Below are 25,590 nucleotides of genomic sequence, written 5' to 3' on the forward strand. Positions count from 1 at the left end.
TGCTTCAATTTGCATTTATATCTGTGAAGAATATTGCCTCTGAGCGCTGTCTGTAAGAGTCCGTTTTGCAGCTGTATGTCGGCATCAGTGAAGTGTGGAAACCAGGAGGAGGTGGAGTGTGGCAGACTCACCACCTGTTGTCTTCGTCCTGCAGCGAGTCCGACGCCGATGAGAAGGGGAAAGGGCCGAAGGCCAAGGCGGGCAGCGAGTCCTCACAGTCCCAGGCCAGCTCCTCGGTCGACGGCTCCTCCAGCTCAGAGTCCGGATCGGAAGCAGACACCGATTCCGACTCGGGAACCGAACAGAAAAAGAAGCAGAGGCCAAAGCCCAAGGTAAGAGCCGTTTGTCCTCTTTGGTCGGCTGGTGCAGTTTTATCCACCGGTGCTGGCTGTGAGGGCACGACAGGTTTCAGGTAGACAGCATATCCAGCTTGGGTATTTCTACCCATGAGCTTCTGCTCAAGCTACACCTGAGCTTGGCCATAGAAACGTGTTGCCCAGCAATGCTGGAATATTGGAATGTCCTTTCAATCATGGACACAGTTATTTGAAATGAAGGAAACTAGCTTCCATGTCTTATTTTGTGAATTGGCTTGCTAACTAGGTAAGGAATCAGGGGAACAGACTTGAAAGAATGGACAAGTTTGTTTTATTTCTTTCATATTTTTTATGCTCTTTACTCTTTTCTACCCTATATGGAATTTCCAGTCACACAATAGACTTGTCTCTTTGCACACTTCCACTGTGTGTGAATGATTGCTGCAGTGAGGGAGTCCTCTGATACACACAAATACAGACTAGGGCTATTTTTCACACTGCATATCCCACAATGCACAACAGCTGTGCCCACACCAGCTGGATTATCCACTGGGATCTCCACTGATGTTACCAAGGGACTGTGGCCCTTTAGAAGGTGCTACAATGGAGTGATTGAACTTTAGTTGTTGAAACCTGTAAATAACAATTACAGTGTAGTTAATATGTAATGTTGTATAGTTATAATTTTTTTACCTAATTAGCTACAGTATAACTATACTTGTATATGCAGTACAAGGTAGTGTGAAGTGTTACCATGTTTGTTTTTTTACAGTCTGAGGTGCATTTTCAGTGCTTTATGGTGTATTTCACTGCAGGCAGTTTCAGAATTGTAATGCTGTTTGGTTTGATCATTTAGTTTGCAGAGTTTCAGTGTAATACATTTACATTTTATTCACTTACATTTTGCTGTTATTCAGAGGGACTTACAAAGAAAGAAAAAGTAGTGCATCCTATAAAGTTGAATTAAAGATGATTTATTTATTCATATAGTACCGGAACAACATTTGCAACTGACACACCAGTTTAGCCAAAACAATATTGTGACATTTGAAGTAGTATGCTAAGTTTAACCCGTCTCAGAGTTGTTAATCTGTTCGTGCACCCCAAATTTCTCTTGGAATGGTGGCTCATTAGCACAAGTTAGATGTGCCAGTGCCTGATTCAACTGTTATTTTTGGTCATAATATTAATTAGACCACATTTTTGAAAAGGAACACTTTAATTGCTATTTCTAAGCATACAAGTGTCGATCATGACATTTCTAATTTTTTATAGCTGTAAACAGTGGCAACACTTCAATGCTATTTGTGGCAGGTAAGAATATGTGCAACACTTTATTCTTGGAACTGTCTAGCCCGCTAGTGCAACTGGTACAGTTCATTTGATTATTGTGTGGCTTCCTAATGTTGTAGCTTAGTATAATGAAGGAATATGGCTAGCTGTCATACCTAGCTAGGTAAGCAGTTAAATAACTGTAGCGGAGAGTGAGTTTTGGTACTGTTTGCAGCTAGTCATGGCACAAATAAAGTGGCTATCTGCCACATTTCAATGAAAGAGTATTGAAAGAACAAATCCCTCTTAAAGACACATTTATCGCATTCTCAGCTTTTTCCATTTTTCAAAGTTTTGAAGAATTTCAGCGTTTGCTCTGCCCTGCCTTTGAAGCCATAAATGAAAAGGAACCGTCTGCTGGCCGGCTGACCTTGTGCGACATTGTTTCCAGTCTGTGGGCTAAAAGAAAGCTCTGAGGGATGTCAGTTCAGTCTCACGTTAGGGCTGTGTGTTAAATGGGGGCCCTAAAATTAGTCACTCGCAGGCTCTGATGCTCTCTGACAGGGAATACTTGAGTAGCTCTGCTTCAGTTAATCTGCCTTTTATGGCTCCAGTACCATATTTAAAAGTGTGTGACAGATACCCTTTCGATGGAGTGTGATAATTCCTGCAATTCTGTCACACTTCTGTTAATAATCATTAGGAGGAAGATGAAAGCTTTTATCGAAGAAAGCAAGCATGAAACATCCATTTATGGGCACCACAGATTTAAGATGTGATAATGTTCACGATATTTGGTTGTTTCTTTCCATCCACTGTACAGCTGACTTAATCCACTTCAGAACACGTATTCTTTCTCTTTTCCATCATTCGCTCAGTGTTTTTATAAGGCTGGATGAAAACTTTTATTTCATTATCGTAGTTAAGACTATGAAGCTGCAGTAGTTCAGTCTTAAAAGAAAATGAGTGCCCATTTAGCAAGACTCAGCATTACTGGAAATGAAAGTACTCCTCTGTTATTAGGCATTGAGTCTAATGCTTTAAAAGCATTATAGAAATCCTACTGCATAATATAACGTCCCATACATTAACAGTGTACTTATGTGTGCTGGTTTGAAATAAATGCAGTTTTATATATTGGCTCTTTACAGGATGGTTTGGCATTTGCATCCTTTTACTGTTGCTGTTATTGTCTTTTAGTCACATATTTACAGAAAATGTGTGAATCGGTCCATTTATATGCATGTATGCATACATAACATATATGTGCTTAGAAGCTACTATATGTGTATGATGTGTACAAGTATATATGATATGTATGTGTATTTTGTGTGTATATGTATATATTGATATTTGTGTGTTTGTAAATATATAAATGTAAGTGGGCATGTGGTACAATTTACAGACACCTCAACACAATCCAGAAAACCACCTGAATTCAGGCATGTTTTATGTGGTACGTGAATATCTGCCCAAAACACACATTTAAGTAGCGCAGTTTGTGAGTGTGAGAAGGAGAGGACAATCTCCTGGATTTGTTTTTTTTTTTTTTTGTTTCTCTTCCCACTCTTTCTTCTTCCAAATAAACCATCCTGTCTTTCCTCACGTCGTAGCACAGCAGCAGCTGCAGCAACAGTGGAAGATCAGTCAGCGCGTTCTGTTTGTCAATGATGCTGTAGTATAAATGCAGGGAGGCTAAGAAATAAAATTTGCACAGTGAAATGCGATTTAGCCTGCCTCTTCTCCCTGGCTCCATTGCTCCTGCCGCGCTGTGAAATTCTCATTTTACACACTTTGCTGGTCGGGGCCATGAATTATGCATTGTGCCAGAGAAATCCTCAATCTCACGCCTCAAGCCCTGTGTGCATTACCCGGGTTCCATCTCTATTACCAAGATGAATAGTCGTTTGGGGAATATTTGATAGGATATGGTTTTAACTTCATTGTTTGTTTTCGGTATTAAGCTTTTTCTTTTGTGGCAGTTTCTTTCGTCTGTAGTAACAGAGTGGAATTTTATGGTTCTTGGGGGGGGAGGGAAAAAAAGAAAGAAAGCAGTTATGAGAGCACGGTACGTGTGATAAAAGCATTCATAAGTAAAAATGCTTTTATACCACACCAGTGGTGGTGAGACCAAGTGCAGCAGCAGGCAATTGCAAACGAGGGCGCGTGTTGTAATTCTCCCGGCGCGAGGTGGTCCTACCAGGAGCCTTGCGGTTGTTTGCATTACCTGTGACAGCCGAACAGAATAATTGTTTAATAAAAATTACGGGCGGCTGCTGGGGCCTCAGTGTCTCATGATTCGGAAACTCAGACTGTGGCTGTAATCACGCAGCGACACGTGACTGTGATCAGCATAATTAACGACATGTATTTCCTGCATTTTTTTCAAGTGGTGCCATTGAGATTACAAATATTTTTTTGAGAAACGTGGCTCTTGTTTCAATGACAGCACATTTGTAAAAAAAATCTGCATAACATCAGAGTTTTAGATCTTTATATTTGCCCATATTTTTAAAGGATAGTCATCTATTCAGTACACTCTACTTAAAAGAATCAGTAAGTAATCAGAAGGTAACCTTTCTCACATATGCACATGGTATTATATTCCATATTTTAACCTATACCTTCATTAAATTTTTCTAAGAAGACACCATAGCAGTAATTACACTAATCATCTTTACTTGGCCCCTATATTGTTTACTGTGGTGATATTTTTATCAAATTAATGTAGATGGGAGAAAAAGATGGCTAGTTGTTTGCTCAGTCTGTCAAGTATTGATTAAATTAACCCGACTAACCCTGAACAGAGGTGTCAAATTCAGTTCCTGGTTGGCCCTATGTACATTCTCTAGTTTGGCTCTCGTCTCTCCGCTTAATTATTTGGTTAGCCCAATCAATTACTCTGCCTGACTTTACATTTTTGCATGTGATGCGTCTCAGCTGAAAATTGTGCTTTTGCCCTATGCTTAAGACACATGCAGTGTAATTTTGGAATTACATTAGCGTAAATATATATGGCGAATCTGCTTATTTGTTCAATTAAGAGGGATGTGTGTGGCTTCCTGAAAATTGATCCTTATACTCCGGTGTTGGACATTTGGACAGTGTGATCTGTTTGAAACTGGGATTTGAATTTGCTTGAAACAGAATAGGTGCTTTTCGGAATGGTAGCCAAGTTGAACCTCTTCCGCATAAAATACTATTGCCATCTGATGTCTTTGTGCTGTGATTGTATTTCCTGCATTAATGCTATATTGTCAGATTTTCATTTCTACCTATATTTTTGGAGGAGAATATAATAGTGCCTTGGCTTTTTTTACACCATACATTATAAACGTTGCATGAATATATCATAGTTCTATTTGAGGAAGTAAAACAAGTAAATTAATTTACCTGTGTAATTGCACATTATTCCCAAATCTGGATTTATCTGAGATTGTGCTCAGCTCACTGTGAAGATGAGGTGCAGTTAAAGGAGTAATATGTGATGAATGCCAGGATTAATATGAATTATGTGGTGGCACGGCATTCGTGACAATATTGTGTGCATAAATATAAGAAATCACAATTCATTTTAGCGCTTTTCCGCAGTCCTGCTGTGCTGGTGGTTTGATCTTAGATTTTAATGTCTCCAGGAGGCTAAGAAGGAAGTGAGTGGCTGCTGAGGTCCAAGGCGAGGTGTGAGACGAGGCTTCTAGGAATGATTCCATTTTGGCTCTTTTTCTTTCTCTCTCTGTCTTGGTCTCTGTCTCTGTATCAATCTTGCTGTCTCTCTCTTTCTCACTCTCCATCTCCATTTCTCTCTTTCTGTGTCCCTCTCTAATGCACTCAGGCATACATGAGCATATTCACGCGCTCGCGCACACACACACACACACACACACACACGCACTCACGCACGCACGCAGTGTTCAGCAGGGGGTGCCCTAAGACTGTTACTGTGTCCCGGGGAGGCAGCTCATAACTGCTACCTGTACTGACCGGGTATCAATCACTGTCAGAGTGTTCACATTTTTCACCCTCTCTTCGCTCTGGTGGTATTTTCATGGCTCTTATTGGCTGAGGTGGGTGAGCTAGTTTGCTTGGATTGTGAGTGCCAGATTTGCTAATTATCGTTTTTTTTTTTTTTTTTTTTTAGGTGGAAGAAAAAGCAAAAAAAGAAGTTTCCTTGTTGGATCTTGATGACTGTAAGTTTGACATTGACTTACTATCAATATTTTTGTGTATAGTTTTCCTTTATGTAGTCAAGATTAGTCATTCATCATCATAATGAGAGCACCAATCCAGGTTTGTTTTGGGCTGATACCAATATTCAATGTTGCCAACCGTAGCTGTGGATTCTGATTCTGATGCCAATACCGATATTTCAGAAAGTTTGTGTTTGTGAAACTGGGAACTCTTACTGGGGAATTTTTAGTGAACTACATAATTTGCATAGTCATTCTCAGTGGATGGATTGCTAAAGTTAGAGTTGGTCCCATCATGACAGTTTCCTCTCTGCCCATATCAGGGCTGGGGAAATTTCTTTTAGAGATTGTTAATAAAATGATCCAACTTACAGTTTAGAGGACAAGATACAGGATAGGGATACAAGATACAGAACATTATTATGCACATACCACAAATTCAAATTTAAACTGGATAGCATTGTCAACACGGATATGTAGGCCATGAAGCAGCTAGAACCAATCCACAAAGAGTCCTCTGGATTTGTTTATTTTCACCAATTCAAATGACATGGGGCATTATGAATATGTGCTTTCTTACACTGTGATAAAGAGTTATTTCCTGTGTTTTTTTCTTTTTTGTTTTGTTTCAGTTGCCCCAGTCCCTACGACCAAGTCCTCTGTTCTGTCTCCAAGCCTCCTGAGTGATCTGGAGGGGCTGTCTCTTTCCAGTGCCTCTTCAACCATCCAGGTGAACATCATCTCCTCTTATTTCAATGTGTAAAAAAAAAAAAAAAAAAAAAAATCAGTTATGTCCATGTTCTGTTGAACGCATGCAGTGACCTCAGCACTCTGCTGAAAGGGAGCTAGCATCGGTGACCATCAGTTGACTAACAAGAGAAAGACTCCGTTGATACCGGAAGGATCCCACAAGGCTGCTCAAAGTTGGGCAGAAATTTTGACCGCCGTTTTCCTTGACACGATGATAAAATGACCATTTTCTCCCTCTGAGCCACATGTGAGGGATCTCCTCTCGTGGGGGTATTTTTTTTTTGAGTTGACCTTTTTCTCCCTGGCAGATTTTTCCCAGTTAGGACATCAGGAGTGGAGGTGTCTCTTCTCCCCCCTCTCTGTGCACCTCCAAATCCCTATATCTGTCAGCATCACACCGCCCGGTGCACGCTCTCTCTCTCTCTCTCCACCCCTTCCTCTGGCGGCTCCTTTGTTACGGCAGACCCCGTTTCTGATCGCTGACCTTTCCCTGCGTGACGACTCTTTCCCTCATGTGAAGAAATCCTCTGTCAGAGGGAGCCCTGGGAGAAATTGTGCCCCTCGGGTCATCCACTTTACCTTCAGCGCCGGCTCCATCGGAACCATCTCCTGCCGCTCATCAGCAAACATTTGGGGGGGGGGGGGGGGGGGGGGCACGCTAACCTCATGCCATTTGGCTGATGGTCATCTTACAAGCTTTGTGTAATGGACTAGAATTTTAATATGCCATTTAGATACAAATGTGCATCAAAAACACACCCATCTTAGTGAAAATAACAATCATATTGCTAAGTAGCATCTCAGTGTCAATGAGCAGACTTATTCTTGTACTCTTTTTATGTTATTTTTTAAAATGTTAACCCTGATGTTTCCTCCCTGGGCAAATACATGTAATCTATAGGCACATATGTGACCTTCTTTTTGTTTTTTTGCTAAGCTCAGTTATGCTAAATGTGCCTTTCTAAAGCCCGTTCTGGTGTAGAGTTCCTCACACAGGGATAAAATGTCTCAATGCCAGGGAGGGACCTCAGGTTCAGCCCTACAGAAATATGCTTTAACCTTCCCTTGTGTAAAAGGCCAAATGAATCATATTAAAGAGCTCGGAGCGGCGCGCTCCAGCAGTGAGAAATTAATTAGTATCAGAGGAATGGAGATATAAGGCAAATAGATGAGAATGTGACCCTAATATTCCTTATATGCACTGCATTTTCTATTCTTGGAATATTCCCCGACAGGCTATTATAGAAAGCTTCTGGCTCTGTAATTGGATATTGCTTTTGTAAGTGTGGGCCTGTCTAATGAACAGATAGCTGTGGGTCTCATCAGCTTCGCACAGGGTCAGGGAGTGGGGTTTTTTTTCCCAACTCTTTCCATTTAACGCTAATACTTAATAATAGCAAATTTACGTGTGCTGTTTGTGACAGTCCCCCTCCTTCCAGCAAAGGTGCAGATTTTTGCAGCATATCTTAGATTTCAGTAATTAAACCGTTATTGCTGTCCATGCTCATTTTCTGGCAGAGTACCTTGTTATGAAGTATAAGCGTCAATTTAAATGCCATTAGTTAACCTCTGGGCAGCTTTCCAGGTTAAACCCCTGGTGTAAAAGTCTGGTTTAGCATTTAGGGCTGTCTGATGTGGAGGGTGGATGCTTTTGCCCGTAATGTGTACTCAAAGTTATCTCTTCCAATCTCCGTGCTGGTCTGATCTCAGTGGAGTGTGAGAAATCGGTGTCTCCTGTTTCCCTTCGGGCAAAACTTTCCTAAAGGCTGCATGATTCTTAAATTGAACTAAAACATCTTAAAAGAAAGATACAGTTCCACCATGTACGTAATGCATGTGGTAGAGGTACTGAATGTGTCGCAAAGCAAATAACTGTAAGGACATTTAAAAGTGTATCTAGTGCATGTAAAGGGATACCACCCCAGTCTTAGTGGGTGGAAGAAACATGGCTGTCTATGCTGTGCTGTTTCTTTCTCAGCTCCATCCCTGCTTGAGAAGCATGGTTGTTGCCATCCTTTCTCATTGCTCTATTGCGCCAGCCTTTAACATCACGTAACATCACATGTTCAAAAGTCTCTGGAACAGAGACACATCAGAAAAAAAAATGGTGTAATGGCTGCGTATATGTATATTGATCACCTTACTGTACAATATTACAGCTTCATCTATTTGCTTAATTGTGCTATAAAGAAAAAAAGTTACAATGCATCATGGCACTGCCATTACATCTGAATGAAATGCCTAGCCCACAGTTGCCATGGCATTGCCAGAGTCCTGTGTTTAGAAGAAGATTCATTCTTATGCCTGCACAGATAATGGGACAGTGCCCATCCTGAAGAACGCAAGATTATGACCCAAAAAATAACAGGATACCACAACGTCGTTACATTACGTTACAGTGCATTATCGTTATTTAGCAGATTCTCTTATCCAGAGCGACTGTTATGGATTGTAACACAGGTTCCAGTTTTTACATGTTATCCATTTATACAGCTGGATATTTACCCAATTCTGGGTTAGGTACCTTGCCCAAAGGTACAGTGACAGCACCCCAGCAGAGAATTGAACCAGCAACCTTTTTGGTTACATGCCCTGCTCCTTACCACTATGCTACACTGCCGCCACATCACACTATCATTTCTGTATATCTAAAACGTGCCAATGCTGTCAACAAACCGTTGATGTGGTCAGGTTTTGATTGGCATAATATGTCGGCATATGTTGTTTTTTTTTTTTTTTTTTGTCATTTTCCCCTATAACCGGTCACTCTGTACTTTGTTTTGGCACTTGGATCCATTGCTCATCCACAATGAGCACCATTTGCTCATTTACCAAGCCTTGCGCTGACCAGTTCAAATCATATATGGAGCTTTGACTTTTATTTTCTCATAATGAAAGTTCTTTGTAAAATATTAGGATTGCTTTTCTTCTAGTTTGTAATGCTTTGAAAAATGTCAGAGAATTATTGTCTTAAACAGTGCCCCCCATCTGCTACTCCATACTGCCGCCTTTTGCCCTGGCCACACACAGTGATGTGTGTGCTTCTCAGCAGGTTTGGCCATTGGCTGTACTGCTGACAGTTCAAAGGGAAGGATGTCTCATATTGAAGCAGTTCACCCTGTGTGCCTCTCATCAGTGTCTGTGTTTTTATTAGGGGGTCGTGGTAGAGGAGGTGGAGGCTCCCGCAGCTGTAGATCACTGCATTGACACCCAGGGAAGGTAAAAATCAGAGGAGCAGAGCAGAGGTCAGAGTGCAGATAAAAATGCATGTGAGCTGTATCGCAGAGCATACGGTCCAAAGCCTGCTTTAAGTACAGTCCATAGAAAACTGTGCTTTAAATACGAATCATATGATGATTGGGATGGCAGTTATATTGCTGTTGTTATTATAATCTGACTGCAGGCATCACCACCACAAGCTCCCACTACTGCCACTTTTATTTGAGACTATTTATAAAGATGATTTTCCTCCAGACGCGTTATAGAAGGTGAAAGCTTAATTACACGTTTTGTTTTCCTGCCAATAGAATTAATTTGTCTCTGTCATATGAAGCAGTCGAAGTGGCTGAAAATTGCAGGGAGCATCTTCACAGGCAGCATTGTGCGAATCACCTAATGTACATACTGTAGAGGAGATGATCGCATTCAGAGGGAGAGAATTTGACATTGCTTCATTATAACACCTTTTTAACTGGAGGTTGATAATGGTGATTCAGGGCGTAATTGTGTTGTTCTAATCCTATATTATAAAAGGCTGCTGCTTGCCCATCATGTGTTCTCTCCTTGTTAATCCAGAGTCAGTCAATTAACCTTCAATTACGGCCGTTAGAATTGAAATGAGGCTTCCGTCTGGCCCGGAGGCTGCTTCCTGCCTCGGCCCAGCTCTGATGGAAATTCTTAGGGTCACCGAATATGTCCTATGTCATGTCTGATAGCTCCTAAAAATTCAGAGCAGTTAAATCCGCCAGAGAACTATTTAGCACGACCTTCCGTCTGCCCGCACGCCGAGATATAAAGGAATGGCCCGTCGCAATTAAGTAGCCTCACTTTCAATCAGACGTCTCCAGCCAGGGGGGCCGGAGAAAGCCCGCTTTGTCTGCTTTGTTGTGGGTTCCGGACCCGATTTAGACCTGTCTTGCTGAACCCCCAAACCCCCCCCCCCCCCCCTCCACCCCCCCACCCCTGTCTGGGGTGCAAGGCTGGGGGGTAGGGGGTGGGTTTTGGGGGGGTTTCTCACACAGGAAATATTAGGTGTATACAGCATTCCAGGGTGCTTGAGTGACACCTGATCCAATCTTAAGAGTGGGACCTTGCTGCCGTAAGTGTTGCGCCACAACTTTTTTTTCTTTTTTTTCTGCCAGATAGAGAAGTGAAGTGCTTCTTTCAAATTGGAAATAAAGCGGGTTTCTGGGCGGAAGTCCCTCGCGAAACTCCGCTGGGAGTGTGTCCAAACGCGGACCCCGTCGGAGCGAAATGAATCAATAACCGAGTAGATTGCAGAGAAGGCATCGCACTGCTTTAAGTGCTTGACTTTTATTTCTTTTGGTAAGTCCAGGATTCTTTAGTGTGTGTTTTTTTTAGTATTCCATATCTATCAGATCACGCTTTTATTATTTCACTTGACTGAGAGAACCTTATTTGCCAGGCTGAATGTTTGAATGACAGTCCGTAGCTTCAATCCGTAGCGGCAATCAAAATGAGGCGAGTCAATACCAAATCTGTGCGCATTGTATTAATGGAAGCCTCCTGTAAGCCATTTAGCCAGGGTTTAGAACTGTCACTGGGAGCTGAAGGCCTCTGTTCTGGGGAGAAGGGGAAAAAAAAAATGAAATGAATGCTAAAGAAATCTTGAAAGTCAATACCATGCATAAAGACATCAGGGTCCTAGTGTATTTTTCTGTATGGTAAACAACCCCATACTCACTTATCATGGTGTGATTTTTTTTTTTTTTGTTCTGATTTTAAATTCACCCGCCAAGGAATTTGTCTCCGCTGAGCAGTTCAGCCTTTTAGAAAATTACTACATGGTTATCAGTAGCATTCAGATTAACCCGGGTTATTGTGTTTGAAACCCCCCTCCTGGCCAACATGCACTCTCTAATAACATTTTGACATTAGGATCTCCACGAAATAGTATTTAAGCCCCCTTTCAGCGGGTGGGCAGTTGATAACTTTTCATTCATAATTAGCTCATCGCGAATCGGGAGACATTTCAGGGAAATTGAACTGTCAGCGGGTAGAAACAAGCGTTTGACCTCATCACACTGAGTGGGGCCCATCATAATTTGTTCATTTGGTGCCCATCAGCCCGGCCTCATCTCTCATTCGGCACCTCGCTGACCTTCCCTCTCCAATTCCACTCGGTTCAGCTTTAATTATGACTCAGCAGACCCAGAGAAATATTGCAGCCCGCTCTCAAAAACCCTGAACTGCCACTCACCAAAAGATTGGTTTTTAACAGGTAATAAATGCCCAAAGGAAATAGTGCACCGGCGTGTCTGTATGGTTGGCCTGTGTGTGCGCGTGTGTGTGCATGTGTGTGTGTGTGTATGTGTTTTGTCCCTCCCCTGGACACAGCCAGGGAGGGTCTTTTGTTGTCTTTTTTTTCCTCTGTTCTGGCAGACGCTGCTGTAGATTGTAGTCCTTGTGTCTGGGAGTTTCCATTCATGGGGAAGTTGAAGGTGTGATGCGCTCCCCCCCCCCCCCCCCAAATAATCTCTGTCATCAAAAGTGCATTGCTGTATGTCATCATTTTTTGTCGTTTATTGATTCATTTCTGACTTAAAACATGATGCGGGGCTCATTTCAAGTGCTTCCTCACTCCGCTTTGTTTTCCATACGGGCCCGGTGCCATAGCAGAGACGCTGTTAATCCAGGAAGTGTGCTTGCATCATCGTTTTGTGCGACATAACTCACTGGTAATGACAGCTAATCGTGGGAAGGGAGGGATGTGACATGCGGATGCCTCTGGCCAAAAAAAAAAAAAAGAGTAACAAAGCAGGACTAGAGTATGCCAGATGGAAAGGAGAGGGGCATACACAAAGCTCGAGATGCTTTCTCCAGCTGGAGGAAATTAACGGAAGATTAGTGCCTCCAAGATGATGAAGACTTGGCAAGTCTGTCGCTGGATTGGTTAGTGAAAGTATATTTAGTTAGCAAGTACATTCTGTAGGTAGTAGCAATTTGGCTGGCTAGCTACAAAAGTAATTTGCATCTCATAAGTGACATCTCTGAACGATGACTCTAAACCACATCTTTTTAAGGTTGGACAACATTATTTAGCTAGTTAGAGAAGAAAGGAAATGCTGTTTCATTTCAGACACTCAAGATTGGAAGCCCTTTGAGTCCACTCCAGTGTGTCGTTAGGTCCTGTCATTCCGGGCTGTAACGCCGTATATTTTAAGCCTAGCCCCAAATATTTTCGCCCTGCAAAAGGAGGTGTTTATGGTAAAACAACAGACAGACTTGACTTGCAGCTTCCAAAGCTGTGATAATATTTATTTATTATAAAGGTAGATATAACCTCCCCAACCTACCGTTGCTGATCTCCCTTCAAAAAAAGACAAGACCCAGGCAAACTTGACTTAGCCCCGGATCTTTTCAATAGCTAGAAACGTCCCTGGTCCACTCTATCTGTAGAACAGATATATTTTAGCTATTTAATAGAGCGAGAAGTGACACAGGCAATGTAATTTTCAGTAGAGCACAAAAATCAAGCAACATGGAACAATGACAATTTTGACTCTCTAACTATCAGCTAAAGTGTGAATGAAATAAATCAATAAAAACACATCTCTTTTATCAACTGACTAGCTACTTGTAAAAAGTACAGTACATTTTACAGCATATTCTGCTATAAAGCCTCATAAGCTGTTTTGAAAATGACAGAAAAAAACATGATCCTCCTGAAAGTGGTCTCCTCAGGGTTGTAGTGATTTCCAGCAGAGTAAAGCTGTTTTTGCTGATTTTTCTGCCTCCTCTTTTTTTCGTACATTGTTTTTCTTGCAGTAGCCTAAATAAACACTTCAAATCCTGAGCAGCCTGTGTTTTCCAGATTTAAGTGGGTGAGGAGTGATTTGCTTTCTTACAACCTTTACCGCATGTCAACAGTGAAATCACAGAGGGGACAAAGAAAAGTCGCCTATTACACTTTAGGGAGGCTTTTAGCGACTTTGTCTTTAAATGTCACCCCGTGATTGCTTTTAATGAGGTAATTCTGCCACATAAAGATAATTACCCCTCTGTTGACTGGGAAGCAGTTCATGTATAAATGTGATTGCCTCAATTAAACAAATGTCAGGAGTTGGGTCAGCTTTAAACACAGTACAGTTTGCAGTAGCAGAATCCACAAATTGAAAAGGTTGATTTTTTTCACTGGTTGTTTGTGCTTTCACAAAAGCCTATTTGCTGTTGGGGCAAAACATGACAGGCCAGGCTTTGCCCTGATACTTGTACAGAGTGACAATAAAAATATCACATGTCTAACAACATTTCAAACACGTATTTTCTTTGTTCACAGATATCTAACAAAAGCACATTTCTTACATGGTATTATGTTATTGTGAAGAAGTGTCATAGTGAAATGTGTTTTGTATTGATTACCTGGTGGTTTGAAAATTACCATGGTGATTTATTAATAACCATGGGTGTATGTCCACTATTTAGTCATATTTATCTTAAAACATTATGAACTGCTTTTTATCAGACTACTTTCTGTGCTTGCAGAGAGTACAGATAGGATTGTTGATTGAAAAAAGGGTAAACAGTGCATTGTTACAAAATTGGTATAAATATTAACGGTCTCAATCAAAAATAGACATTGATTTGTATCGCATTGGTTTGTAAGGGTTTTAATTTTGGAGGTGACCTGTTTGAAAAATCGGAGCCAGACACAGAGGAGTGTTTTGCTTTAAAGGCAGCCCTTCTCTCTCGTCGGCATATTTCATTTTGAATTCCCTTTCATTTGCCCATGGCGAATGCGAAATAGAAATAGATTTTTAATGTATCTCCTCACATCTCCATCTCAACATAAATAGGCCCCCTTTGCAATAAAGTGTACAGTTATGGTGACTTTGAATATGTCAGCAGGATTTTCAGGTCATTTGACAAAAAGGATACAAGTATTGTAGTGAGCACTGAAGGTGAATGCCGGTCTCATCAATCACAGTGGCTTTCTTTAAGTTGATACATAATAGACCCCCTCAATCAACTTCCTCCTTCATTGTCACCCCGTTCGGGAACGGGAAAGGTGAGGGAGGCTTGACTGGGAGTCAAGGTTAGCCCGGCGACTCCGGCGTTATTTACACTTGGACGGGAGGATAAGTCAGCGTTAGAGGAGAGTCCTCATGGGGTGTCCAGTTTGTCAATTGGTGATGATAAGCAGTTTGAGGGCCCGAGCAGACCTTGAGCGGTGACAGGCCCCTGTCAAGGCGGTAAATCTCGACAAGAGGTTCCAGAGATTACGGCCTCCTTTATTGACACGGACTGCTCTAACACGTCCAAAAGTGCTCAGATAAATTTCCCTTTTGCCGTCGGGAGAGTGGCTGCAACATGACAGCTCACTGGCAATATTTGCTTGACCTACAGCATATTAAAGCACCGAAGGACCGGGGCCGGCGCTACTGTAAGGCACGGCACTATTTCACCGCACGTGCAGCCTGTGTCAGCTTCTTTCTGTCTGCACCTGTGCGTGTATGTGTGTATGTTTATATAAATGTGCGCAGAAGTGAAGGCTTTTCCATTTGTCATATAATAATATGTACTGTTTTAGAGATGCAGCTACTGTATGTATAAAGGTCAGCTTAATATTAACACTGCAAAAAATGAAATGGTCAAATTTGCATTTTAATGCATCAGGGCCTCTTATTTTGTATGTGGTATCATTGGTCTGAAGTTGATTTATGTCTTTGAGAGTTGTCTGCGGAGTGCCTCGGTATATAATGTCTCAAGATGTGCAATCGATTCAACGTCAGTCGTAAACATCTCAATGGGATTCGGGCTCCGTGGATGGAGATGGCCAATCCATACTTGCAATCTGCATGTCTCTACTTTCTTTCCTCTTATAATTATCAAGGGTCATTATCATTCAGGGAAACAAATGGATGTTCAGCGAGCTTTTGAACATTTGCAGTAGGCGTGTACGAGTTTGCAAACTGGCCTGATAGGAGAGAATAGTTGTTGATTCTTTTACAGTGCTGGATTGCAGATTCAGGCATAGGCTTTTTTAAGTTGTCTCCATAGTTTGGGACAAATTTGTTTTCTTTCCCTTTGCTACCTGTTATTTATGACTGTACCGGTCTTTGCAGGTATCCCCAGTAGTAGAGACAAGTGAAGTGTGGAGCAAGGTCGCAATTAGAGTTGCTATCTTGGGGAGGTACATTCTTAATTATATAATTTTAAAATTGTGCGGTTGGAGCAGAGTTCATTATTCTGAGTTGACAGTGGGAGTGCAGCTGCTCTGGTTCTCTGGTGTCTGAGCCCCTTCTGTGGGACGGTGGGATTTCATGCTTTGCAGGCCAACAGGTTTCCCCTTCATCGAGTTGTCTCTGGAAATATTGACAGATTGTTGGGCGGACGCAATGAATTTAATGAAGAGGATAGTTTGGCTTTTTTTGAAAACTTGGAGGATCACCCACGGATTCGAATTCCCCTCTGAGAAACTCGGCCTGCTCGGCACACAATGCGGTGAAGTAATCCGGCGTCTCCCACTTCTTTTGGACTCTAATGACATTTCGCCTATTTGGGAGTGGGTCTTTGGTCCGATTTAATGGAATACGGCACGTTCCAGCCTGCGAGGGGGGCCAGGCCCAAATGATTATCTGTCACCGGCTTTTAGGGGGGAGGTAGCCTCAATCCCAGGATTCCTCAGATAAGGGGGCCATCTTATTAACCCCTTCAGGGCATTCGATTTGTGTCACAGCGGCAGCACAGAGGTTAAGGCGCCGTGTCTGCTAAACAGGTATGCTTGGCTGCCTCTGGAAATTTGACTTTTTATGGGCTTTTTTTTTTCACCATGGTGTGCCAGCAGAGGAAAGGGGGTGGAGCTGCAGGGGGATCACAGAGAGGAAGGGGTTGACAGGGCAGAACGTTCAGCACCGTTTCCACACAGGTAAAACGGAAGAGGGCAGGAGGAGGGGCCTTCTCCATTTTTCCCAGAAGGGCTCGTGTCTGTTCAGAATAACTTCACACCTTTAGCAGTCGTCTGTTATTTTGTAGGTTTTACACGGTGAAATGGAATATTTAACCTTAAATTTGAATTGTTTGCCTATAAGGAATAACATATAGTAATAGTAGGATGTAGGCTAAAGGTAGCAAATTTGATTTTAAAAGTGGAAAAAAAAAATCATGCCATAAGCAGTTAATGTTGAATTTTTTACATAGTCATGACAGATTTACCTTTCATTACCAAACATTTTGGATGCTGTTATCATTTATCTTTATCCTGTTAATTGTTTGTTTTGGGTCTTCGTGTTGATCAGATGAATGTTAAGTGTATTCCTCGCAGATAAGGGGCGTTTTGGAACGTTGGATTGGTTCCTTTGGCCGGGCCTTTCAGATTTCCATAATTCCTGTTGGCGTGCAGTGATGTGCTCGGAAACATCTTGAAGACATCGCCTCCAGTCCCCCGCCCCCCACTCAAAACTCCAGCGGAACGGATTAACACCCACGGCCAGCCACGTCCGTCTAACGGCCGTCAGATGCTGCTTTGCATCCCTCAAATCTACCAGGAATCGATAATATGGTCGATTACCCGCTAACTGTGGAGTGTTTGTCATTTTATACTCTTCATTTGTCCCCCCCCCCCCCTTCCTTCTACTTTTTAGCGGGGTGGCGAGAGCCCGACTCCTCTCTCTCCCTCTTCCCCCCGACTGCTCCCGGGCTGTCTGCTCAGGGTACGGTAACGGCCCTTATAAATGTTTCAGTAAGTGTTATGTAGACAGTTATGTGCGCTCTCATCCCACGCTTATTTGCGTACCGTAATAAACTGTGATAAAATATGTGTCTTTTGAGCAGCGGGCTCCGCAAGTCACGCACGCACGCGCGTTTCCACTGGAAATTAGGCCGTGTCTGTTGTAATTGTCCGACTATTTATACAAAGCTGTCACAACATGTCAGACGGCTGCCGCAGTCGGGCCACTTTATTTTATTTATTTTCCAAATCTGGGAGAATCAAATAAATGATGCATTGAATTGCTTATGTTTTATGGACTCCCCTTTTCCATTTGTCATTGGTATTATCCTGACGTTAAAAGTACTCAGATGGAAAATCTATGTACTGTTACATGTATGCAGATATAGCTTGTATGGCACGTAGGGCATACAAGTCTATGTATGTATGTAAATGTGTGTGTGTATATATTGTATAGACACATACATATTTGTGTTTTTGTGTATATAATATATATCGAAGGACAAAATACATGCACAAAAGGTTTCATATTAAAAAGTGTTTTTCTCAGGATTAATTTGTAACAGTTTAGAAGAATGACATTTCTGTGTACCTACTTTTGGTCACTGCTGCACCTTTAATTCAGTGCTTACTTTTTAATGTGGTTGTTTGTATAAATTTGTCACAAATTAAGTGCACTTATATCTGTAATTGTAGACTCCTTGTAGACAGAAGTAGGAAATGGGGCCTGCTCTTTCGAATGGGTTTGTGGAACATAGGAAACTCAAGATGTAAAATGGCTTATCAAATTAAAGCCTGAAAGAAACCCGACTAATGCAGGGATGTGCTGGGACAGGAACCTACGTTTTTACACAATTACTCCAGTTTGTGATTTCTTTAGGACCTCTGTCTTCTTTTCTTCTTTCCATCTACGCTGCGGTAATTAATTTAGTGCTCCTGAAACCTAAAAGCCCTTTTTAGCCCCCCCCCTCCGAGTGCAGGCATTGTGGGCTCTTGTGTTTTGAGTGATGGGGGTTGTTTTTTCCCCCCCTTTGCCTTTCTGCTCTCCGGCTAACCTCTTTGTCCTTTTTAAAGCCGGTGTGTGAAATTGTGCCTGTGCCAGGGAATGAATTTACAGTGTGAGTTGATGTTAATTGGGGCAGCTTAGCTGAGGGCATCAGTCATCCGTAATGGAGGGGATGTCAACTCTTGGTACTGTAGGCGTGTAAAATTCTGCTTTATGGCTGAACGTAAGATACGCTCAGAAACTTTGAGCTGAACTGAAAATGAAGTCCTTTGCTTTGTAACCCAAATGTTACTGTGTCTATCCAGAGGTTTGTCACTTGACTGTGTTATTTGTAGAGTATGTATATATACATACTAATTTATATTGGGTGTAGTACATTGAATGATGTTGTGGGATTGCTTTTTGAAGCAGCAGCAGTGGGACAGCAGTGTGGTGTAGTGGTAAGGAGCAGGGGTTGTAGCCAAAAGGTCGCTGGTTCGATTCCCCGATGGCGCAATGATCTTCCACACTTCATCCTTTCTGCCGAGTCCCTCTCTGTCTTCAAGAAACATCTGACGACGCAGTTCTTCTGCTCTTACCTGAGCACCTGAAACACTACCACCTCAAGGAATGCCTAAAAACTGTTTTTCGATTAAAAAAAGAAAATGTAATCTAACGGTTTAACACACTCGTTATCTCTACCAGCTAGCTTGTACCTTGTCTGGCCAACCATTGAATCCTGGTCATGCAGCATTCCTAATATTGTCGATCCCTTATGGTTTTTTGCTTGTGTTGTACTCTGCCTCACTTGTAAGTCGCTTTGGATAAAAAAGCATCTGCAAAATGAATAAATATAATGTAAATGTAGGGCACTGCAGTTCTACCCTTGGGCAAGGTACCTAACCCACAATTGTCTCAGTAAATATGCAGCTGTATAAATGGATAAAACTGTAACCTATATAAGTTGCTGTGGATAAGAGCATCTGCTAAATGACAGTAATGTAATGTAATGAAGCCTGAGTTTGAGCAGTGCTGTATGTTCTCTGTGCGTCACCCTAAGCGTGCCCCTCTGTGTGCCGGCGCGTTCCAGGTCAGCAGTCCGACGTTCGTCCCCGCGAAGTCCCACGAGCTGCTCCACAGGATGAGCGGGAAGGGGCTGGCGGCTCAGTACCACTTCCCCCGGCAGCCCTGCATCTACAGCCCCAGCATGGTGTCCGTGCAGCTCACCCTCACCAACGGCGGCGACCACAAGCTGGAGGACGTCCACATAGGGGACAGCAGCCCGCCCGGTCTCAGCATCCACCGCTTCAGCAACATAGGTGAGCGCTGCCACAGGGGAAAATAACCCCCCCCCAATGTTTCAGTAGCAGGTGAGCGCTGCCACAGGGGAAAATAACCCCCCACAATGTTTCAGTAACAGGTGAGCACTGCCACAGGGGAAAATAACCCCCCCCCCCAATATTTCAGTAACAGGTGAGCACTGCCACAGGGGAAAATAACCCCCCCCCCCCCCCCAATGTTTCAGTAGCAGGTGAGCACTGCCACAGGGGAAAATAACCCCCCCCAATGTTTCAGTAACAGGTGAGCACTGCCACAGGGGAAAATAACCCCCCCCCCCAATGTTTCAGTAGCAGGTGAGCACTGCCAGAGAGGAAAAACACCTCCAATGTTTTGATAACCGGTGAGCTCTGCAAAGGGGAAAAACACCTCCAATGTTTCAGTAACAGGTGAGCAGTGCTAGCTAGAGTAAATACACTGCTTTAATGTTATTGGTGAGCACTTCTGGAAAAAAATACCCACCAGTTTAAGCAGCTTTGCTGAGTGCTTGGTGTGACAATGTCGCGTAACACCTGCTCCTTAAGCGCCGTTGGTGAGCATCATGGGATAGAGAAGGCTGTGGCTGTGCGTTTTGTCCAGCCGTATCATCACTACAGGAAAACCTGTTCTTTAGCAGCATTGCCGAGCACCGCTAGACAAAAGCACGGCTTCGGGAGGCATTGGCAGCTACAGTAAAAAAAGAGCACCCTCTCTGAGCCGGAGAAAAGAAAAATCATATGTGCACAAATCGCAGCTGTGTAACTGTCTCTCTGCACTGGAGAAGGCAAGTGTAGGAAAGCACCTTAATGGGGCATAGACGTGCGTTGTTCTGTGAATCCCCACTTGACTTGGACTTGCGTGCCGGATTTTTATTGTGCTTTCAAAAAAAGTGTTACTGATTTATTATCCCTATTCTGAACAAAAAAATAAATTGTGTGTGTATTTGATTTTGCAAAAAAATATCAATGGGTATGTGAATGAATGTTCCATTGATTAAAAAAAAAAAAACCGCAACCGTGGAGTATGCTGTACAGTATAGAACACTAATCACAGCGCAGTTGACATACTGAGCAGAAGAACCAAGCAGGCATGCACATGCCTCCATAGGCTACCTGCTCTTTACAATGGAGAGATAAGAAGGCTGTCTTCAAGGTTTAGAATGGACCGACTAACACCAGCCCTGATGTAACGGACCAGAGCACGCAGAAAGATATTACAGACAGGTGATGGCACCGTGCCATGAAAAACAGCACAGTTCCCTCGCACTGAACAGGTGTGATTTTTTCCTTCATAACACAAGCGCTTGACTTCGCCGTTCGCCTCGCCATAACAACCCATGGATTTCTTATCCTCAGCCTTTGGCGTGATGTTGACGCCACGCGCTCCCTTGTCTGCGGTCGTCATGAAGTTTGATGGCTTTTTAACTTTTCAGACGGGCTCACGCTAAGATACATACTGAAACAGATACCGACGCCTCCCAATGCATTTCAGACTGTGTCTGTTGCAAACGGAACCATGCTGTTTCCATCAAAGATCCCCTGTTCTGGTTCTTGATTTTATAATGTATGACATTCGGGCTCCGCGGAGAGCGGGGCTGCGGTAAGTTGCGTGTCGGACGTTTCTTTCTCCCGTTGGTTCGCGCGGCAGGCTGGATTCTGAGGAGTCCCTGACATTCCACTCCCTTAAACCGGAACGCCTTATCAACTCGGGGGAAAAAATGACTCGCTGTCATTATTTCATTTTTTTTTTTCTTTTGGTCTTGAAGAATGAGATTGAAGATGGATTTCTGAGAAACGTGGACTTGCTTTGTGAAGTAGAAGACAGTCTTGCGTGTGCCTGTTTGTCCCTGCTCACTCCCTCCCCCTCGTCTCTTTCGCAGAGTGTCTGGAGCCGGGAGCGTCCATCACCGTCTCCATGGGAATTGACTTCAATGATTCCACTCAAGCAGCAAACTTTCAGCTTTGGTAAGAAGTCAATTCACACTGGAAACTGCGCCTGCCCGCACATAATCCTAATCCCTGTTATTTATACAAATATTAGTCAATGTGAGAGGAGACACAGAAATTTAAAGAAATAACAGCTGATTTTGTACTAGAACAGCAGAGTGCATTTATTTTGGCGGTAATTTGAAAAGCGGCTCCAGATGAATCCAAAACAGGGCTAATGTGAAGACACTTTGAATGTCTCTGACAAGAGGTTCTAACTGAGATTGAAAAGAATTAGTGTGGCTTGTGTTTACCAGTACGGTTTTAATCCAGGCACAGAGGCCGCCTTTTACTGCTATGTTCTTCATCTGTGGATGTCTCTGCCAACATGACGTGAGCCGTGGCCTCCTCAACAAAGAGGAAATGGAATTTGAGTCCCCAATGCCATTGTGGCTTTGTGCCCAATGATGATTATACAAATTGTCGCATATCACATTGATTTTATGCAGATTACAATAATCAAATATTTAGAAGCAAAAAATATAGTGCAGAAAAACAATTACTTGCCTCCATGTTGCCATTGCCTGGTAATTGTTTATTATTTTCCTATTAGAAAAACGGTGTCGATCAATAGCGTAGAATGCCGGGCCATGAATAACATCACCATAAATAGATTTGCCCCCGACATTAAAGGTAGATTATTTTTAATGATCTGGACAATGTGAGTCCAATGACACAGCTCTCCAAATTACCAACTGTTGGATGAGCGTCAGTGATGAATTAATATTGAATTATGTATGTATGTGTTTGCCGTGGTTCGCAAGGGGGCTATTACTCTTGTTCTTAATACAGCATATTATCAGGATCTGTTCCTGTGTTTGTTTTTTACTTTAATTTTTGGTGAACACCGATGACCCAAAACAATGTGGTTCTGCACACAATGTTTCACAGTTGTGTAGCACCATTTATTTACTGCACCACTGACATATTCACTAATGCTACTCAAATTTGTTTTGTAAGTGTAGGAAAGGAAGAATGATTGTTTTATACACTCAAGCTGATTTCTTTTCAATTAGAGTTTGATTGGAATTTAATTAATTGAAATCCAGTTTTGTTGTGTTGCGGGCCTCTTTTGAACTATGGAGCATCTTGTGAGGAGTCTTTGCTCTTTTCACGTCTGAAGACCCCTTGCAGTCTTACTGATGGTGCATTTCTGTCATTATGCAAATTTCTGTCATTGTTGAAATAGTTTGCTTGTAGCATATTTCAAAATCCAATTTATCGTATCTCATAATCTGTTTATTGCAGTTTTATATCTGTTAGTTGGAATGAACTGATTCAGGGTAATCTGCTGTCCTTTTCCCCCGTCTTGGAAATCGTTTTACCAGGCTATTTTTTTGGCGTGCGCTTGATGCTTCATCAAGAAGTTGCAGAACTGGCACCCTCAGCCTGCTCTGAAATTGTTATTGAACTAGGTTTAATTGTAGTATTTTCAGAGCTGATGCAGATTGCCAGCAATTTATCATGGGAATTTTTTATATCAACTTTTTATATCAAAGTAGGAAAGGTTTCTCTGTAAGGAGTATCAGATGTACTCAGTGGAACTACTGAGTATGAATCTTGCGAGTGTCTGACTGCACAGTGCGGGGTGAACCACGCAATCCCTCCACGCCCTAAGGGAAGGGATGAGACGGAGTGTCAGCCTGTCTCGGGTGAGCATGAGGGGCTGAATGATTATAACGCGCTAATATGCGGCAACGCTTTCTTCCCCGCGCCCTGGAATGGAATGCAAAAACTGTTCATCATTTTGTCTCTTGTTGCTCTTCCCCCCCAGACAAGCATCCCTTGCCTTGCATCAAATATAATTGATCCTGTAGCAGTGTAATCACAATTACTCACCTTCTTAATTGGCCTGCCCCGAATCAGAAAATGGAAACCGATCGGCAGCCCAGGGATCAATAGTGTTATCAGAAAGCCGTTTGGGGCAGGGGAGATGGGAGTAATGGGGGGATCAATGGGCCTCGAACGCCAATCATCGCGTGTGTTGTGCATGGCAATCGGAGCATTTCCCCGCTCTCCGCCTTCGGCTTCAGAACTGTCCCGAGCGGATTGAGGAGTACCATCATCAGGTGGTTAGCGCCACATGTATGTGGCAAAATTCCAATTGATGTTTTATGTAATGAGCAGTTACATAATGCTTTATTTTTTGGGTTGGTAAAATAGCAGATATACTTGAATGAGTTTTTATGATTTATACATTCAGACTTTTTAATAGCATCAGGCATACTACAGACTTATCGTGAGACCCAGATCTTCATTTGAGTATGACTGATAATCTTTTAACTGTAACGTGTCTTCATACTTGTCAACTACGGTGACTCCTGGCTAAAAGTGATTCAGAAAGAAATGTCCACCCTGATTCGAGTCCCATTTTGGTGTGTTGGTGCTGGCTGTGAACCTTGCATTTTATCCACGATGAGTGTAAAGAATGAGCTTAGATGAGTGTGTGATTGCACATGGTAAAGGTTTTCATTGTTCAGAAATGGAGTGAAATCCTGGATATTTATCTCCCCTGTCCCTCCTCCAATGAAAACCACAGATCACAAATATTAATGCCATATATTATACTGTATCTGCTTATTCAATTGTAGTTCCGTGCTAACGTCTGTTGCATATACATATCTCTAAAAAATTATGTTTCTTGGTCTGTGTAAGTCTGGCTTATTTCTGGCCCCATGGCTTTTGAAAATGATACAACAGATATAACAATACAGTGGAAGACATGTTAAATGAGAAGACTAGTGCATGGTAGGACACTACCATGGAGTAAAGGAAGAGGAGTGAGAGTGGTTAACACATCTGTAAAAGAGTAAGAGCAGTGAATTCAAACAGCAGCTGGAGTCAATGAGGGAATTTAACAACAAGAGTAGCATTCAAAAAGAGAAAAGACCAAGCAAGAAGCTGAAGCCTGCATTCATTTTAGAGGACAAAGAGCAGGATGACCAATGAGGAGAGAATTGCATTCATCCAGGCATGCCATGGCTCATAACCCTGATCCCGGGGGCTGTCCCTGCTACCTCCATCTGAATGGCTGAGTCTGGGCTGGGGTTCAGTCTAGGTATGACCGGATCAGACATTCCTTAGGTTCTCTGTAGTTTTTGTTAGTCCAGGTTTCAGTGCTAACATCTGAGCGGGAGCTGGTTAACCGCTGACTGATGTGAAATGGCTAATGTGCTCGGCCGGCGATGCTAATGCCGCGCCGAAAGATGAGTGCAAACCATTATCCGAGAGGCGCAGGGAAACGCCAGCAGCCTCTAATCAAGGTCACGCCACAATCTGCCAGCGTACCAGCTGGCTAATGACTGGCCCTGGGTAGACAGATGCAGAACTGGCACTGCTGATGGTCCCCAGCCACTGCCAGGACCATGACTGCAGAGAGCGGCCGAGGAGGAGAGCCATCCGTTCATTCGCAGTTTCGCTGTTGGGAACGTAGGGACCCGAGCAGTCCAAGGAGACGGGGGTGGGGTGTGCCGACAGGTGTATGAATCCACAGCAGGGAGCTCTTGAGAAGGCGTTGTCAGTATCTGTCTTCCCTCTGATCGCCCTTAGCTCCGCAAGCTCATTCCAGTACCAGAAATAGACCCGGCGTGTCTGTGTGAGCCATGCTGATGAGGGACAAAGGAAGCCAGGCACTTGTGCTAGGTGTTTAGCATCTCTTTAGCATCTCTACAGGGCTAATGAATATAATGTATATAATGTATGTATATGTGATGTTACTGTGAAGTGGTACACTTGAAGCATTAAGTGTATACTTGGAAGCACTAAATGTGGTCCCCCTTAATTTCTTCTGTGGCCAAATGGAGTTCACAGACTAAACTCAAAATGAATGAGCATGTGTCACCCAAAAGATGTGAAATTTCCTCATCAC

At 42.8% G+C, this 25,590-nt stretch overlaps 1 protein-coding gene across 2 annotated transcripts in view; it reads left to right on the forward strand.

The window, feature by feature from the left end:
• Window positions 1-25,590, forward strand: part of ap3b1a (adaptor related protein complex 3 subunit beta 1a) — an 87,289-nt gene that overhangs the window by 41,999 nt on the left and 19,700 nt on the right. For both annotated transcript variants that reach the window (XM_036529222.1, XM_036529220.1), the window contains exons 20-24: window positions 155-332; window positions 5,728-5,776; window positions 6,409-6,506; window positions 19,511-19,739; window positions 21,617-21,701. In XM_036529222.1, coding sequence (XP_036385115.1) covers window positions 155-332; window positions 5,728-5,776; window positions 6,409-6,506; window positions 19,511-19,739; window positions 21,617-21,701 — 639 coding nt within the window. The remainder of the gene's footprint in view (window positions 1-154; window positions 333-5,727; window positions 5,777-6,408; window positions 6,507-19,510; window positions 19,740-21,616; window positions 21,702-25,590) is intronic.

The sequence above is a fragment of the Megalops cyprinoides genome, chromosome 5 (assembly GCF_013368585.1).
Source record: "Megalops cyprinoides isolate fMegCyp1 chromosome 5, fMegCyp1.pri, whole genome shotgun sequence".
NCBI lineage: Eukaryota > Metazoa > Chordata > Actinopteri > Elopiformes > Megalopidae > Megalops > Megalops cyprinoides.